General features: G+C 57.4%; 2 protein-coding genes and 1 long non-coding RNA gene across 4 annotated transcripts; 2 read left to right on the top strand and 1 right to left on the bottom strand.

Annotated features, from left to right (window-relative positions):
* Positions 1-598: 598 nt before the first annotated feature.
* Positions 599-3,510, bottom strand: LOC149915178 (uncharacterized). The gene is made up of 3 exons (XR_016459563.1): positions 3,421-3,510; positions 2,561-2,706; positions 599-2,472 (listed from the first exon to the last, which is right to left on the bottom strand). It is a non-coding gene; the product is annotated as an uncharacterized LOC149915178 (long non-coding RNA).
* On the top strand, positions 3,165-9,894 carry FXYD6 (FXYD domain containing ion transport regulator 6). Of its 2 annotated transcripts, none has more exons than XM_031599926.2 (8): positions 3,165-3,339; positions 8,323-8,382; positions 8,503-8,541; positions 8,630-8,704; positions 8,811-8,847; positions 8,980-9,029; positions 9,116-9,158; positions 9,628-9,894. In XM_031599926.2, exons 2-7 carry the CDS (start codon positions 8,325-8,327, stop codon positions 9,142-9,144), a joined length of 288 nt encoding a protein of 95 aa, XP_031455786.2. In that variant the 5' UTR covers positions 3,165-3,339; positions 8,323-8,324; the 3' UTR covers positions 9,145-9,158; positions 9,628-9,894. The 2 variants fall into 2 exon arrangements, with proteins under 2 accessions (XP_031455786.2, XP_089979595.1); XM_090123469.1 differs by lacking the exon at positions 3,165-3,339 and adding an exon at positions 6,503-7,634.
* A 2,146-nt stretch (positions 9,895-12,040) lies between these two features.
* FXYD2 (FXYD domain containing ion transport regulator 2) lies at positions 12,041-13,987 on the top strand. Its single transcript, XM_031599925.2, has 6 exons — positions 12,041-12,211; positions 12,718-12,756; positions 12,856-12,930; positions 13,466-13,502; positions 13,635-13,665; positions 13,792-13,987. Exons 1-5 carry the CDS (start codon positions 12,118-12,120, stop codon positions 13,657-13,659), a joined length of 270 nt encoding a protein of 89 aa, XP_031455785.1. The 5' UTR covers positions 12,041-12,117; the 3' UTR covers positions 13,660-13,665; positions 13,792-13,987.
* Positions 13,988-16,299: the final 2,312 nt, after the last annotated feature.

Genomic DNA, 16,299 nt, shown 5'->3' on the forward strand with positions numbered 1-16,299 from the left:
CCTTTTTTGGTCTTTGCTGGCTGTGGGTTATGGAAAGCAATGGTTTTTCATGACAGATGAGATGGGATAGGAGTAGGGCCCCTGCATGACTCCCCTGTTTTATGCAGGCAATTCAATGGGTTCTGAGTTACAGACCCGGCATGCATTTGTACAGAGGCTCTCTGGGATCTCTGTGTTCCTCAGAGTGTGCAGCCCATAATGTTTTATTGCCACCTGAGATGGCGTCCTGGAGAAACAGATCTTTTGAAAAAGAATAAAACAAAAATTGGAGGCTAATAAGGGCTGATCTTTTTGGAACTGTATTCCTGGTAATGGGGCCATTTCAGTGCGCAGAGGAACTGCACCTCTGCTGTGGATTTCATCTCCTCACAGGTTATTGCTCTCCTGCTCTCTGAAATAGCCTCTCAAAGCAGAGGAGTGATTGCAGACCCTAATACAAATTTAATTTAATTCTTCTCAACCTGACAGCCAGTGGTCTCCCCGCCAAGCTCCAGAAAGCTGTGCTGTTTTTCCCCAAGGGCTGAAGTTTTCTAACCAGATTAAAAGCGATTAGTTTCTCATGCAGCTGCCTGGCCGTGGCTTTTATGCTCTGCTCTTCCCAGTGAAAACACAGCACAGATGCAGCAGATGCACAGCCTCACCTCCAGCACTGGGACACCTGAGCAAAGCAGTCCTGCTTCCATTGCCCCCAGCTGGCACAGGGCAGTGGGTGAAGCATTTCGTGCCCTGCTTTGGGATGATCCCATTCACTTTGCTATTTTTCTGGTAGCTCCCAGCTCTGCTGCTGCTGCCCCTGTGCTCTCAGCACTGTTTGCTCCTCTCTGTCTTCCAGCCCACATCTGGCCAGGCTGCTTCCACATTCCTCTGCACTCTGAAAATCATCCCCCAGGAATGGAGATTACAGAAACGCAGTCTGACCGGCACCATATGAATCACCACCCAATTAGTGCTGTTTTTCCCAAACTCTCCTTTTAGAGCTCTCTGTTTAGTTGTGTCAAAATGCATTTGTTTATACAGTTTCAGAGGTGATGTTTCTCCTCAAAAATGTTTTTCCCGTAGCTTTGGATTGGTTCCCTCCCACAGTTGGCATCATCTCTTGGCACGGCATCGCTGAACTTCAGCTTGGGCAATACAGAGCTGCTGTTGAACACAGGCTTTGTCAGCTTTAATGCAGCCTGCTGCCTCCTTGGTTCCTCCCAAGCACAAGGAATGGCTTAGGCCCAACGAAAGAGGATGTTACTGGGTTAAAGGCGGCCATGTGGCTCTACACAGCCTTCCCCTTTTTTGCTGCTCAGCTCTCCAGTGGCCCTGAGCAGGATCAGGAAGAGTTTGCAAATGTTTTCAGGTTTGGTGTTAGCAAGCAGGGAGGTCTGATGGCTCTGCTCTGAGCTTGGGGCGTGGACAGAACCCTCCCCGTCCTCCAGCACTGCCAGGCAGCTCCAGCTGTGTCCCAATCCCCAGAAAACCGGGGTTAAGTTCTCAGACCACAGCAAACTGCTTTGCTCTGAGGCTCCTGGGACGGGATGCCTGCTCCCTGCCCAGAGCCTCAGCACAGCCAAAATTAGCACAGGGCTGCTGGGAAAACACACACAGTGTGCAGGACTGTGGGGGCAAGGCGGGGAGCACTGCTGGGGAGCTGCATTTTGGGCAGTGCTGCTCAGTGACAGCGCTTTGCAAGCAAGGAAAGTCTGAGCTCATGGGGAATGCGTGGCACTGAGACCCCATTGTATGCTGTTAAATCGAAGGCCAGCTGTGTGCAGGGCTCCCAGCTGCTCTGCTGCCCCTTCCCACAGCTCCCACGTCTGTCCTGGGCTGCTGACCCCTGTTGCATCACAGATGAAGCATCAGTGCCGTCACTCGGAGCATCGTCTGCATGAGATGGAGAAATGGCCAAAACCCCGAGCAGGATCTTCAATCAGAGGGGAAAGTTCAAGAGACCAAGTGGCTCCTTCCTGCTGGCTGGGAGGACGCCCACTTGTGCTGCTCCCTTCCGATGTTGCCTGCTGAGGTGAAGTCATGTCCTTGTGGAGCTGCTGACACTGCTCTGCTGACTCCAACAGCATGAGGAGCTCAGCTCAGCCCTGCCCCCTCGTTACCATAAATCAGCATAGCCTGCCGTGCACTGACAAAAGGGTCGACCCCAAAGAAGTTGTTTCTCCCCAAGGCTCTCTCCTGCTCTGTGAGCACTCTTGCTGCTGCAGCCAGAGGAGCTGCTCATGTGCACAATGTGCTCTCACGTCACCTGAGTTTAGGCAGCAGAAAGCCTGTGGTGCCAATTTTTAACTGTGCTCATCTTGGGCAATGCTTTGAGTATTTCTGGAATAAAGGAACACAACGAAGGAGAAAGTGCAGAAGCCCAATGTTGTGGGAGCTGCAGCCTGCCTGCATCTCTCACCTGATGCAAACTCCTCTACAGATACCCACCAGCCTCAGTGCAGCCCCCGGGCACAGTCATGGCATCAAAATATTTCACTGTGTGCAAAGGATAACAGTTGAGGGCTGCGGAAAGTCAGAGGAGCCCCAAACCTGATTATGGCTGCTTGGTTCCTGCCTCACTTACCACGGTGTGATGGAGAGCCTTATCATGTTATCCCAATGCATTAGGAGACGTGACGTCGTCCAGCTTCTCTGTGTCAGCCTCTATCTCTTGACCCTCCTTTGTAATTGCCTTGAAATGCTGGGGCTGCTTTTATATTTTACTGGAAACTGGAAAATTAATGCAAAGTGGAATATGTGCCATTACTGTCTGTAAGGCTGATATCTATCCAAGATGCATTTGAGTTATCAGGGGATGAACCACGTCACCGTTGATAGCGCCGCCGAGGTGTTTTGCCACGAGGAAATGGCTCTCCAGGGCAGCAGCAGCAGGAGCGGAGCAGACACGGACGTGCCAGCAGCCCAGCGATGCCAGCATCCCGCCCGCGCCTCCCATCCCATTCCCGCAGCGGGGAGAGAAAGCAAAGCCTCCGCGCTCCTTTCACGCCCACCCCCCGCGCACAGCCCCGCGGGACCCCCGCCCCAAAGTGCTCGGCTGCTCCGTCCCCGCTCGCAGCCCGGCCCTTGGCGGTGCTCCCGGAGGGGTGGGGGCCGATTCTTCGCAGCCCCCGCCCCGGGCTCCCCCCGCCGCCGCCCCTCCCGACGGCAGGCACCGCCCGCCCGGCCCGCCCCGCTCGCTTTGTGCAGCTCCCTGCTCGCCGCGCTCGCTGCCCGCCCGTCTCCTGCTCGGCACCGCCCGGCCCGGCTCGGCTCAGCACGCCCGGAGCAGCGGGGAGCGCCGGCCCCAGCCCCGCTCCACCCGGCTCTGCCCTGCGCTGCCCCGCTCCGGCCCGGAGAGCTCAGGTGGGTGCGGCGGGCGCGCGGCCCGGCTGATGGGGAGGGGGCCGTCCTGCGTGGCCGCGGGGCGCTCCTCCCGAGCCGTACCCCGGGATCCGCCGTGCCGTCGGGGCGCTGCCCGATGGCTGTCCGGGGCATCGCCCCTCGCCTCGAGGCCGCCCGCATCCCCGGCCTGGCGGCTGCCATGGCAACGCCGGGTACCATGGTTTCCCTCATCCCACCGTTGCCTGGTTACCAGCCCCCCGTGCTGGGAAGACGCTCGGGCTGATCTCCCGTCCCCGCCGGGGACCACCGTGGGGTGACTTGGGCTCTCCCTGCTCGCTGTGCCCCGTGCAGCCGTCGAGGAAAAGGGAGGCGGCTGCTCCTCGCCAAATATTTGGCAACGTTCAGGCTCATGTTGTTAAATATTTTAGTAACGCCGTGGCAATACATAAACAGTCAAGTGCTTTATATCCTGGGAAGGCGGACGACAGGAAAGGAAGAGCGTGTCTCTGGGTGTGTAATTAGTGCTTCCCGAAGAAACAGATAGCAGAGTCCATGTGGCGGAACTCGGATCTTGCAGAAATATTTCCGTGGGAGGGAAAGTGACAGGTGGTTTGTGTGGATGTGAATAAGCTCTGCAGCGTGAAGGAGCAGCCTCACGGGAACGGCTACACGTGGATGTCAGCACGCAGCCACCCCCTGCACCCATCGGGATTTTCAGCCCCACGGAGTGATTTCGCTCTGGTTTGCATTGAAGAATAACTCCAAAGAACTGCCCATGCGTTGGGTGTTGGGTGGCAGCGTGAGGCGGAGTGATGGGGAGTGCTGCCAGCAGAAAGTGCAGTCACTGCAGAGCAGGGCCACCTGTTGCAGTCGGCTTGCCAGGAAACACCCCGTCCCGGCCAGGCGCTGGGCTGCCTGCTGCTGCCTCTCGTGTTGCTTGTGTTCCACGTTCGTGTTTTAATTTTAGTTCCCTTCTCGTTTGCGGAGAGTCACGCTTTTGTCAGGAGTTCAGACTTCAGCGTGGAGGAAGTCTGCATGCAATCCATGCTGCAGTGAGCTGGGAGTTGCACACGGAGCTGTGCTCTCTGTTTGCCTTTCGGGAGGTTGGAGTGATTCTGGGCTGTAAAAGAGCCTCTGAGCTCTGCAGCTGTTGGGTACACCACTATGGAGACATTCCGTGCCTGCTGTCCCTCCTCCCCTGGCAGCACTGGCACAAGGCACAGGGACCTGTGCTCGATACCTGGCTGTCCCCACACATTGAGCAGAGCCCAGAATTTGGCTGAGGTGTAGCGAGGGCTGCAGAGTGCTGGGTGTGCTTCAGACTGATGTGTTTGCAAATTTCAGCTTCACAGCACCTGGTTATCTGTTAAGCAAATGAGCAGAGAACAAGCTGGAAGAGGTGGCTGTGGGTTTCTGGGTGCTTCAGGGCTGGGTGAAACCCTGCAAGTGGCAAGCTTGATGAGAGAGCTGGAGCACAGGGTGTGGGCTGTCTCCAGTGATCCCCTGTGAGCGTGTGCTCCTGTGAGCATCCAGAGGGTCAGGGCTGGTCTATGGGGTCTGCATAAGTGTTCCTAGGGCTCCCGGAGAGGGTTTCCTTTGAATATTCCCCGCTTTGGGGAGATATGCACAAGAGACAGCTTGGTGTTAGGCAGGTTGGTTTTGTCTTCCACCCGGCCAACCTCTGAATCATCACCAAATTTGGGAAGTGCTGTTCATGTTGGAGCGGTGGGGGCTGGAAATCCTCCTTCCTCTCATTTAGGAAGAAGAGGCATGACAGGCACATTAATAGCCAGATTGATGCTGACGTGAGATGGCAGAAGAGCACATCTATGCATAGCTGGAAATGTCCATTCACACATGCACACTCTTAAATGCTTCAGGCAACTGAGCACTGCTGTCACGGTCTTGGGGGCTTTGCACAGAAACTGGAGATTTTAACTAGGTCTGATCTCCAGGAGATGCCCCCAGGGCTCTTGACGGAGGGAGGCTGCCCAGCATCGGGCGGTGATGGCTGAGACTTGACAGGGTTGATCTATGCAAAACAATGAAAAGGGAAAGGGTGCTTCAAGACTGGAGACCATTACAAATGTACCCGCCTTGCCCTGGCAGGGCTTCAGAGAGCTCCTCAGTGAGCTGGGTCTTCCTGCCTGGGATTTCCCCACTCTTCTCTCTCCCAGCTACACCCTGCCTTCGTACCCCACTGGGTGCTGTGGGAGCACCTTGGCTCTCCTCCAGGAGCAGGCAGAGCCTGGCTCCTTGTTGCTGGAGCCCTGCGGGGTACGGGTGCTGAGCCCCCTGCCTGGCACCCCTCTTGCTCATCCACCCTTTGGGGTAGGTATGGGGTGGTGATGGGGGGGTGAGGATTGGTATTCCCTGTTAAAACGGCTGACCCAAGGCAATGGTGCAGGAGAGCCCTGGGTGCCGCTGCCCCGCTTCCTGCACTGCTCTCTGTGTTATGGCAGATCCATCCGTTTCAACAGGAAAAAAAAAAAAAAACAACACATGTTTTGATTCAAGTCACGTGCCCAGCGCTCTGCACTCCCCTACATGGAGGTTTACACGGTGCTTGGCTGCACGGCTCAGTGATCACCAGCTTAACACCAGTACTGGGGGGGGACAGAGCGGTCCCAATGCTCAGAGCCTGTGCTGTGTGCAGGACACTGCTGGGTCTGGTGTGAATGGGGGGCAGTGGGCAGCAGCTTCTAGCCCTGAGCGCTCCAAGCTGATGGTGCAGGCGAGGAGGAAGGCAAACCCCGTGCAGTGTTTGCTCTTCTCACTTTACTTCAGCTTCACAAAGAAGTGGGTGGGCCAGCTTGAAAAAAACCCAAAAACCTGGGATGATTTGCAAAGCATATGCTTCCTTGGAGGAGAAACGAGCTCATCTGCACTCCAGAATGTGGTGTTTGTTTTCCCAGCGAGGCCACTGCCAATCCTGGTGGTTAACGTGCGCGGAGCAACGTTGTGCTGTGCAGAAGTGTGTGAATTTCCAGAAGGGAGTTAGAAAAACAAAGAACATATGTGTGCTGTGTGCTTGGCTTGGCGAAAAGCTCAACTCTGCTGTGCTCAAGAAGCCAAAAAGTGAGCAGAGGACTGAGAGCAGCGTCTGTGCCTGTGTGCGGGTCTGCACCACATCCACGTCCCCCAGGAGCCTCCTGTTGGGTAATGGCACTGACTTGGCACCGTCCACCCACACTGAAAATAGATAGAGGCCGTGAGATAAAGGACATAGGGAAATGTGCAACTAGAAGTTACTGTATCACCAGCTGCTGGGCTCTTTGTACACGCTTCTAAAACCTGGTAATTATCCAGAGTTACGTGCCTGAGCAAACGAGGGAGCTGCCTGGGCAGCGGCGTGGCAGCGCAGCCCGTGCTGCACAAAGGCAGCGGCAGCTGCAGGAGGGGGAAATTAAACCCTCCGGCGTTCAGATGAAGCGCATTTGCTTCCAAATGACAGGACGTGAGAAGGGAGGGAAGGACGCGAGTTGTCATGGGATGTGACTGGGAATTGTGAATAAATGAGGCTGTGGAAACGTGTGTCCCTGCCCTGACTTCTTGGGATTGGCTCTGGACACCGTTTCTGGGCACCCAATTGCTCCTCTTGGGGATCTGGAGGCCTTGTGCCCACGCCTGCCCGTCTCTGGAACAGAGGTTGTCCCTAAAGCAGGTCAGGCTCCACAAGGGCTGTGTAGCCCGATGCCAGGGATCTGCATCCCTTGAATTCCTGCTTGCTGTGGGCCCCTCTCTTGTCGGCACTCATCCAGCACAGCAGCTGCGGTGGCTCTGCGGCACGGTGCTATCGGGGCTGTGCAGGGTTGATAACCCCTTCCTGCAGCTAGCTGCTCTCTGCACCATGTATGGCCATGGAGCCCTCACTGCATGCCCAGAGCTGGCACCTGGCCCACCTGGCACTGGGGTGTCCCCTGCTCTGTGCCCCCAGTGCATAGCGTGGTGCCACCACCAGGAGTGTCCCTACTGCTCCCCAAGAGAAACAAAGAGTGGTGAGGCTGCACTGCTGGCTGCTTGGTGTCCGCCTGGCAGCAACAGGACACAAGCAAGCAGCGTGCTGTGGGGTTGGGATCAGCGTCAGACCTACCTCAGCATCCCAGTCCCTCAGAGGAGCCGCATCCACAGAGCTGAGGCTACAGCAGGGCTCAGGGTGCAGGATCCCCAGTGTCCCTGTGGGGGTGTGGGAGCAGGAGCCCTGTGCAGGGCAGCTCCTTGCTGTGCTCTGCACCTCCCAGCCCTGTAAGGGACTGGGACAAGCTCAGCTGTCACCAGGACCCAGGGTTATTCATAGTACCTCCTTGCTGTCGCAGGTGAGTGGGGGGGGAGAGGGTGGCCAGGGTCACAGGCCTCATCGTGAGAATGTAATTGCTATGCTAATTGAGACAAATTAAAGCATGCTCTGGGTGAAGGACACAGCATTGACCTTGATGGAGGGATTGCAGCCCTCACACTCCCCCCATTCCATGTGACACCACCCTGAGACTGAGCTGACATCTGGGCCAGGAGTGGGACTGGCACCCCTGGGGTTCTGTTCTGGTCCCAGCAGCACAGAGGCAGCTCACAGCTCCCCACAAAGCAATGCTCAGCTCACCATTTCCACCCTACTGGCACATTCTTTGCACCTGCTGGGCGTGAAGTGCTGCAGGGTTGTGGGCACCAGGCATCAGGGTTGACATACGGTGATGGCATCCAGCAGTGGGTCTGGGTCTGGTGATGACACCCAGCTTTGGGGTTGGGGTATGGTGATGACACCAGGCTTCGGGGCTGGGTATGGTGATGGTGCCAGCTGATGGGGCTGGGTATGGTGTTGGCACCAAGCGTTGGGATTGGGGCATGGTGATGACACCAGCCGTAGGAACTGGGGTATGGTGATGGTATCAGACATCACAAGTGGGGTTGCCGGGGCTTTGTCACCCTCCCCACTCCTGCTGGTGATGGGCAGCCCTCCCCACGTCCCCATCACTGGGCACTGATCCTGCTCCTCCCTCTCGCTTGCAGCCATGGAGGCGGTGCTGATCGTCCTGTGCTCCCTGCTGGTGTCGGCAGCTGCAGCGGATGGTGGGTACGGTGCTTCTGTGCACAGCAGCCTGCAGGGGCAATCCCTTCCCTGGGCAGAGGGGGTGGAATTTTTCACCCTTCAATATGCTCACATTATATCCTTTGTCTGCTTATTTCCAGTGGGCGCCCAAGAGCAGAAGGAAGACCCCTTTCACTATGGTGAGCGTTGCTGTGCATTTGCGGTGAGGAGCAGAAGATGCTCCCCTTCCCTGAGCCCAGCAGAAATGTGTCTCTCTCCTTTCCACAGATTACCAAAGCCTGCGGATTGGTGGGCTGGTGTTTGCCGTGGTCCTGTTCACTGTCGGCATCCTCCTCATACTCAGTGAGTTGGGGTGCAGTGCTCAGGGGCTGGGCTAGAGCAGCCATCAGGAAAAGCCATGGCTTGTCCCCACTTGGGCCACACTCATGGTATTTCTCTCCTCTTGCAGGCAGGAGGTGCAGGTGCAGTTTTCACCAGAAGCCCAGGTGAGTGAGGTGCTCTGCTGCACAGCCCTGGGTGGCAAAGCAGCTGTGCATGCCACTGGGAGCACCTTCCTCTGTGTGCCCTGCATGCTGCAGCCAGTGCCAGCTGCTCTCACTGTGCTCTTCTCCTTGCAGAGCTCCGGGGGATGAAGAGGCTCAGGGTGAGAACCTGATCACCTCGAATGGTAAGGCTGCTTTGTGCCGTGTGTGCTCTGGGCAGGAGAATGCCCTTGCTCAGGCTCTGCAAACCACTCTGCTCTTCTCTTTACAGCAACGGGAGCGCAGAAAGCAGAGAACTGAACCAGAGCCATGCAGTGAGTCCCAGTGTGGGTGCTGGGGAGGAAGGGAGGGGGATCTGGGGCTGTGCACAGGGGCAGCTGTGGGGCCCCTACTCTGAGCAGCTCTGTGTCCTCAGCATGGTGCTGGGGTTAGGGCATGGCACTGTGTAGTGCTGGCGAGCCCTGAGCTCTGCAAGCCCTGGGCAGCACAGCAGGAAAGGGAAGCATCTGTCCGGATTTTCCCCTGGGGTACATTTCCTTTCCTTCTGCTCCTCCACTGCAAAGTGGTTTTATTTTTAGGGCTTCTAGAGAGCTGAGCTTGAATCCCTTGGGGCATGCCACCTCCTGCCTGCCCACAGACCCTGCAGTCAGAGCTCCTCTGAGCTCCTGGGCTGTGGTCTGCTTTCAGAGAGAGTCACTGTGATGGTAGGAGCGTGTTCTGTCCCCACTCAGGGCAGGGCTGCAGCGTGCTGCCCAGCTGACCCCCGCTGTCCTCCCCATGCAGACCCAGAGACCTGAGGACAGATGCTCGGACCGCAGGTGCCAGCGGCCTGCCAGGAAACTGAACCCGCAGCAACAGGTCCCTTGGAGGAGATGCAAAGCTGCTGTGTCTGTGTTACCCTCTGTACTTCAACACCGGTTCTCTATCCACTAACCCGACTTAACTCCACTCACTGTCCTCTCTGCCTCCAGTGCTGTGTATGTTAATGTAAGGTGACCATTACCTCTAGGGCTAGTTGTTGCTGATGTTGTAATAGTGACTCTCTCCTCACCTTCCTCGTGCTGTGAGTGTGATGTGGGCTGGGCATGGCGGACCCCTGGCTTGCCCGGGGTCCTGTGGGGACTGGGGAGGGGGTGAATGGCATCATGGGTGTTTGTGAAGCACCGTGTGCCTCCGTGGTGCTGCATCAATTCCCCTGCTCCCTCCCAGCCCTGGCAATGGAAGCTGCAGGGCACAGACAGCCCTGGCTGTGGTGCATGCAGCTTACTGCAGCCTGGGCACCGTGGCCCTTAGGAAATTGCTGAGTGCCTACACATGCATGTACATGGTGGGGCTGGGACCAAGCACACGTGGCTCCCTCCAGCTGGCTTGCTGGCACAGACCAGCAGCATTCCGGGGGCTTTTCCATCTGTTCTGGGACTGCAGCCGGCCATAGTGTGGCCAGGAGAGAAAGGGAGCACAGCCTGTTCAGCAATAATCCCCCTGGCCCCAAACCCAGGGCAGGGCTGTGCCGGGTGCCCCACAGTGCTGGGCTCAGGGCTGCAGGGACCCCCTGCCACAGCCCCCATCTCCTCCGCTCGGCGCTCCTCAGTTCCATCCCAGCACGCCGTGCTGCATTAAATGGGACAAAATGCAGAGAGGGCTGTGAAATCCCGTGTCACTGTGAACGAGGACGGCTGTGCAGTGGTGACCCCACCAACCAGCACCAACCGCTCCTCACCGATGCTCCGTGTGCTGCTGGGGTGGAGCTGAACAGAACACACGCTGAGCTCAGCCCCTGTCCTTGTCACCTCCAGTGGGAAGGGGCAGGGATATTTCCTCCCAGTGCCCACCCTATGTCCGTGTCCCCCAGTGGCTGTGTGTTGTCACCCCTCATGCTCGCAGCCCCAGGACTCAGTAGCAGCAGGGAACGATGCTCAGAGCACTGCATGCCCACTGGCACCGTGGGCTCAGGTCACCCCCCGTGTCCAGGAGCCCTCTGCTCCTGGTGGCTTCTCCAAGTCCATGCAGAGCCTCACTGGGAACCTGCGGCTTTGCTGGCGTGGGAGCAAGACTCTCTGCATCCTGGAAGCTGTGAGAGGGGTCCTGTGTACTGTGTCCCTCCCTCCTGGCTGTCACCACTCCATCTGTCCCTGGGCACAGCCCCCCGTGCCCTGCAGCCCAGTGCGTCGCTGTGTGCGTGTCCCGGTGTCGGTGTTGGAGTGCCTGTGGTGTCTGTGGCGTTCTGTTGGTGTTAACACTAAACAAAGAAAACCCCGTGGTTGTGTAGAAACAGCCAGACCTTGACTGTTGTACAATAAACAGAGCTATAGTGTTTCCTTTTAAATAGGCGAGCGTGCTGCTGTGGTGAAGGACTGGTGTGTTCTGTGCTGTGATCTAAGGGGGAAAGGAATAAAACAGCGTTTCTACCAGTGTCTGGCTGCGTAGTGTGCAGAGGTTGGGGGCAAGCATGGAGCAAAGCAGGGGCTGAGCCCTTCCCACACTATGCCCTGTGCTGGGCAGTGAGGCAGCCAGCCTGGCTTCCTAGGGGAGGTGGCAGTGGCCCCCTGGGCAGCACAGACAGGGCTTTGTGTTGGCAGTGGGCAGGCGCTCTGAGCTTGCTCCGTGCCGCGCTCTTTTCTGCAGCCAGCAGCAGTTTCAACAATAGCCAGAGTCAATAGCTTTGTGAACAGTGAGCCCAGCAGCACGGACACAGGGCCCCTTTGTTCCCTGGCCTTTGGGACACATCCCTTCTGAGCCACTGGTGCATTGAGAGAGGAGTGCTGGGTGACACTGGGCTTCATGGCACCTCGGATGCCTGTATGGCCCTGTGTGCACCTCCTGGGATGAGTTGGAGCTGAGCCCTGTGTATGTCCAGGGGGTTGCTCTGTTGGGCCAGCTCTTCTCAGCTCCCCCAGCGCTGAGCAGCTCGGGCTCCCACACGCTGATGGTGAGATTAGGGCTAACTGGATGGAGCAGTCTGCTTGGCAGCCAGCCTCACCATCAAGGTGGCACAGCTTGGGGGGTGCAGCATCCTGGCACCAGCAATGCCACGCTGGTGTGCAGTGGGTGCCTTGGGACGGTTTGGTGATGGCTGGGGGCACAGATCGGGCTGCTGCAGGGACCTGGCATTGCTGTCACCCTTCTCTCACTCCCACCCAGCATCCGAGCCCTCCTCCCAGCTGAGATAGGGGCACTCTGCCCAGGCCCTCCCCTCCCTCCCAAAGGCAGGCAGGAGCCCTGGGCCTCCCCTCGTGACTGCGATAAACATTACACCGAGGCCGTTAATGTTTAATGAGGTTTGCCTCCCAATTACCATGCTTTCCCCTGGGTGCCCACTCCCAGTGCCAGACGCCCGTTGGACGGCACGCCGACACGATGGGGGACGGTAAGAGAGCTGCGGGCAGCGGGGAAGAAACAGGGGCACAGGACCCTTCTGTCATCAGGGTGGGGGCAGCTTTCACTGGGGGAGATGAAGGGATGGGTCCTCAAAGCCCCACAACCTGCTGGGGCACCGGCACCGGACAGCATTCAGCTTCTGGAGGGGATTTCTGCAGTCAAAGTTCTTGCCGAGGGACGTGCCATCAGGTGAGGTGGCTTGCACAGTGGCACAGCCACAATGACAGTGCCAGCCCATGGGCTGCTCGGTGCTCCAGTTCCCTGTGTGCAGCTTCACCTGAAGCTCAAGTCTCGTGCATCCTGCAAATGCATCCTGCGAGCGCACGGTGAGTTGGGGTGAAAAACAGGAGTTTGGGAATCCTTTACTGGATCGGGAAGGAAATCAGAGCACTCTACCTCGCAGCTCTCAGCTTTCCCACCTCACCTCCCTGTCCAGGCGCCCACTATGAGCCCAGCTCCCAGGCTCAGGTTCCCACTGGGTTTTCTCTTTTCCAGAGCAAGCACCCGAGCAGGGCCCAGACAGGTTCACCTACGGTAAGTGGGTGCCCATGAGGTGTGGGGCTGTGAGTGGGGGGCTGGCAGTCCACTCCCACACACTCAGGCTGATGCTGCAGCTCCCATCCTTCCCCCCAGACTATGAGACCATCCGCAACGGGGGGCTGATCTTCGCCGTCGTGGCTTTTGTGGTCGGGCTCCTCATCATCCTCAGTAAGTGCTGCCCTGCACGGGGCTCTTCTCTGCTCCCGGGGTGTCAGCCCTGCTGCCAGGGTGGGCATCGCCTGCAGCCGCCTGAGAAATTTCTACCCAGGCCAACTCCCAGCACAAAGTGAGTTGGGAAGGAGACGGTGTAAATATTTAGCGTTTCCCTGCCAGCGTCAAAGGCTTCGGAGGGAAGGTCAGTCATTAAAAATAGCAGAGAAAAAGTCTGACATTTCCCTAGAGAGAAAGCAGCATTCCCACAGCCCTTGGCAGCTCCCAGAGATGCGGTGCCAAGCGTGCAGGGCTCTCTGCAGAGCTGCCCTTACGACGACATTCCCGAATGCTTTAGGGAGAAAGATAAGCAAAGCTCCTGCATCTGTAGGAGCAGCCTGGGGAGGCAGATGGGCACCCAGGAGAGCACTCAGGCGTTGCTGGGCAGCAACGGGAGCTCAGAGGAGGGACAGCCCTGCAGTCTTCATCAGGGCAGGGAGATGGGGAGGGGGCTGTGGGCACAAGAAGCCTCAGCTGCTCCTCTCATCCCCAGGCCGGCGGTTCCACTGCGGAGGGAAGAAGAAGAGGAGGTGGGTATGGCTTGGGTTTAAGGCAGCCCCATCTCTCTTGCTGGCTGCAAAGACAGGGACTGACTTGTCCTCCCTCCCCTCACCGTGATGCTGCCCAGGGTAACGCGTCTCCCCTCACTTTTCCATCCACAGACAAGGAAATGAGGAGGACCTGTAGCTGCAGGTAGGCTGCAGGAGGAGGCACCTGGCGCTGCGTGGCTCAGGGCAGTGCTGAGAGCCACACGGGCACCTGCTGTGGGGGGAGCAGTGTGGGGACAAACTGTGACCCCCCCACTCCATCCGGTTCCAGAGTTGCTGTGGGAGGAGATCTTCATCCACAGGTGAAGTCCTTGCCAAGGGCCACCTCTTGCCCCGCTCCAATGCATCCATTCATTATCCTGCTCACCCTGGGCAAGGCTGGGATGCTAATTGCCCTCGTGCTTTTCCCTCTGGTAGATCCAGTGAGTGTTTCTTAGCTAATAAAGTTCCAGCTGAGAGAGGTTAAACTTTGTGCCCGAGACATTCTGAATTGCCCACTCTCTTGGCCCAGCACCAATGAATTTCTGCCCTGCAGGCATCTTCCAACACAGACCCAGCACGGCCCAGTGGCACAGAGTAACCCCATCTGCATTGGGGTTCCCTACAGAGGGAAGGATGTCCCCCACCCCAGTGCCTTCCTGCCCAGCATGAGGGCTGGCTGCAGGGCCCAAATTTTCAGCACGTGCCTCCCCATGGGTTGCACTGCCTGGGTTTTGTGGCTGGTGTCATGCACACACGGGCAGTGCTGTTGGGGAGGGGCTGTCAGTGCGCTTGCTTATCTCGGACCGCTTGCTCCAAACATCCTTCCTGCACACAGACAGGAAACCATTTGTGCATCGGTTTCACATCTTTGGATGCAAACCAAAAAATCCCTTTCCTGCAATTGGTGAGCGAGGCGTGCAGCTGGCTGTGAGCGTCTGTGCTGGACCAAGGCAGACACCTAGCGACCGCCGTGCAGCGTGCTGCTGCTGTGCTGTGCTCTGACCCTGGACTGCATGCAGCCCCACAGTGCTGCCCCTGTTCTTTTGCCCCTGAGGGCTTTGCAGCTGGGGAAGAAGCCTTGAGCCAAGGCAGAAGATAGAAGTTGCACAGAAAAGGGAATAGAGGGAGCAACCCCAGCAGCAGCAGTGCATGGGGTGCATTGCGGGAAACAGCTTGGGCGGTGAGCACCAGGTTTGGACTCAGAGCCCTTTGTGGGTTTAAGCCCTCATTGTTTAGAATACATTGCATTGTATTTTGGAAACTCAAATATCTCTCCCTATGATGTTGGCAGAGGAGAAACTGCCTCACCTGCTTCATTTGGGCTTAAATCGAGGTCAGACACTGACAGTAAAATAGGATTAGCTGGGGGAAGGTTATTAGACAAAATCCGTGCAATTTGTATAATCTGAGGTGCTTATTTAACACGGTAAGGAGATTATTTGGAAATATAATTTTGTTTTGACACTGACCGACTAATAAAGGCTCAGCGCAGCTTTGCACGGTTCAAGCAGGAGCCTTCAGAGGGGAGCAGCTCCCATGCAGCAGCACAGATGAGCCAAAGGCTTTGCTTGCAGCCCTGGCCTCTCTGCCTGCTGCAGCTCCCAGACCCCACAGCCTGGGGGTGCAGTGTGGTTGTGTCCTACTGCAGAAGGAGCCAAGGGCAGAGCAGCCAGGAGAGCAGCAGGCACGAGGAAGGACCCTCAGTTGCACCACATGCCCTCCAGGCTCCCATTTCCCTGTGTTGGCTGTGCTGGGTTCGTGGGCAGCCATGCCCTTCAGGATACAAATCCCCCAGCATCAGCCCTGAGAGAGAGACCCCCACACACCCACAGTGGGAGCAGATTAATGGGAGCAAAAAGCCGTGTCTGCTCCCTGCACGGGGGGATCTGTGTCTCGGCACCAGATGGCATTAATAGCATTATTCTGCACGGCTTGCAGACACACACGTGTGCACGTACACTCACACAGCCCTTCGCACGCCCAGCAGGGACTCTGCCACGGGTTGGGGACACCAAAAAGCCACAATGTTCTGTTGGGTTGCCCTGCTTCCTTGGCTACCCAGCAAAAGGCTCCTGCCCCACTCTGCTCACCCTACTGGGGCTGCCCACAGGAATGGCCCCATGGCACAGCCAGGAGCTGCTGGCCCTGGTGAGCAGGCACTCGCCTTCTGCCCTGAACCAGGCAATCTTGGGGGATTTCTCTCATACCACGCCTTGAGCCATTAATCTGCTCAGAGTAAATCTTTTCTGTGACACAAAGGGGATTGGGTAAATAATACAGTGGGCAACTGGAGCGTCCTTTTCCTCCGGGAAGCATCTAGTTCAGAGCAGCTTGGCACCATTCACCATTTGCTTTGCCAGGCAGAGGGAGATGGGCTGTAGCTTGGACAGTTTTGGTGCTTAATGCACTGTAAATGTGAGAGGTGAGGCACTGGGGCAGCAGCCAGGGATGCGGGGTGCTCATCATGCCCAGCCTATCAGTGCTGCTCTGCCATCGCCGCGGTACCAGGGATGCATTTGGCCCGGGAGGAAACGCGAATGCAAAATGTCTCCTCATTAGCTAAAACAGGAGAGCAGCAAATGGTGACTAATGGAGCCAAGGAGGAACACTTGACGATGTGGAGAGACGGGGCCGGGCTGGCGGGGTGCCAGCCACACGCCTCGCTCTGCCTTTGTTCTGCTCCCAAAAAGGCAGCGCATCCATCAACAGCGGCGGATCTGCCAGAGCAGCAGCGGCTCCACGGGCTGAAATTATCCTCCCAAGTGAAACAAATCACGTTTCAGCTCCCACCTCCCTG

Source organism: Phasianus colchicus, chromosome 23 (assembly GCF_987193195.1).
Source record: "Phasianus colchicus chromosome 23, bPhaCol1.hap1.1, whole genome shotgun sequence".
NCBI classification, from domain to species: domain Eukaryota; kingdom Metazoa; phylum Chordata; class Aves; order Galliformes; family Phasianidae; genus Phasianus; species Phasianus colchicus.

Excerpts from the sequence above, each read along its gene's own strand:
- FXYD6 (XM_031599926.2), top strand. The coding sequence starts at position 8,325 with ATGGAGGCGGTGCTGATCGTCCTGTGCTCCCTGCTGGTGTCGGCAGCT. Across the intron at positions 8,383-8,502 it reads GTCGGCAGCTGCAGCGGATG|TGGGCGCCCAAGAGCAGAAG; the intron begins GTGGGTACGGTG and ends GCTTATTTCCAG. Across the intron at positions 9,030-9,115 it reads GAACCTGATCACCTCGAATG|CAACGGGAGCGCAGAAAGCA; the intron begins GTAAGGCTGCTT and ends TTCTCTTTACAG.
- FXYD2 (XM_031599925.2), top strand. The coding sequence starts at position 12,118 with ATGAGGTTTGCCTCCCAATTACCATGCTTTCCCCTGGGTGCCCACTCC. Across the intron at positions 12,212-12,717 it reads CGCCGACACGATGGGGGACG|AGCAAGCACCCGAGCAGGGC; the intron begins GTAAGAGAGCTG and ends TCTCTTTTCCAG. Across the intron at positions 12,757-12,855 it reads CCCAGACAGGTTCACCTACG|ACTATGAGACCATCCGCAAC; the intron begins GTAAGTGGGTGC and ends CCTTCCCCCCAG.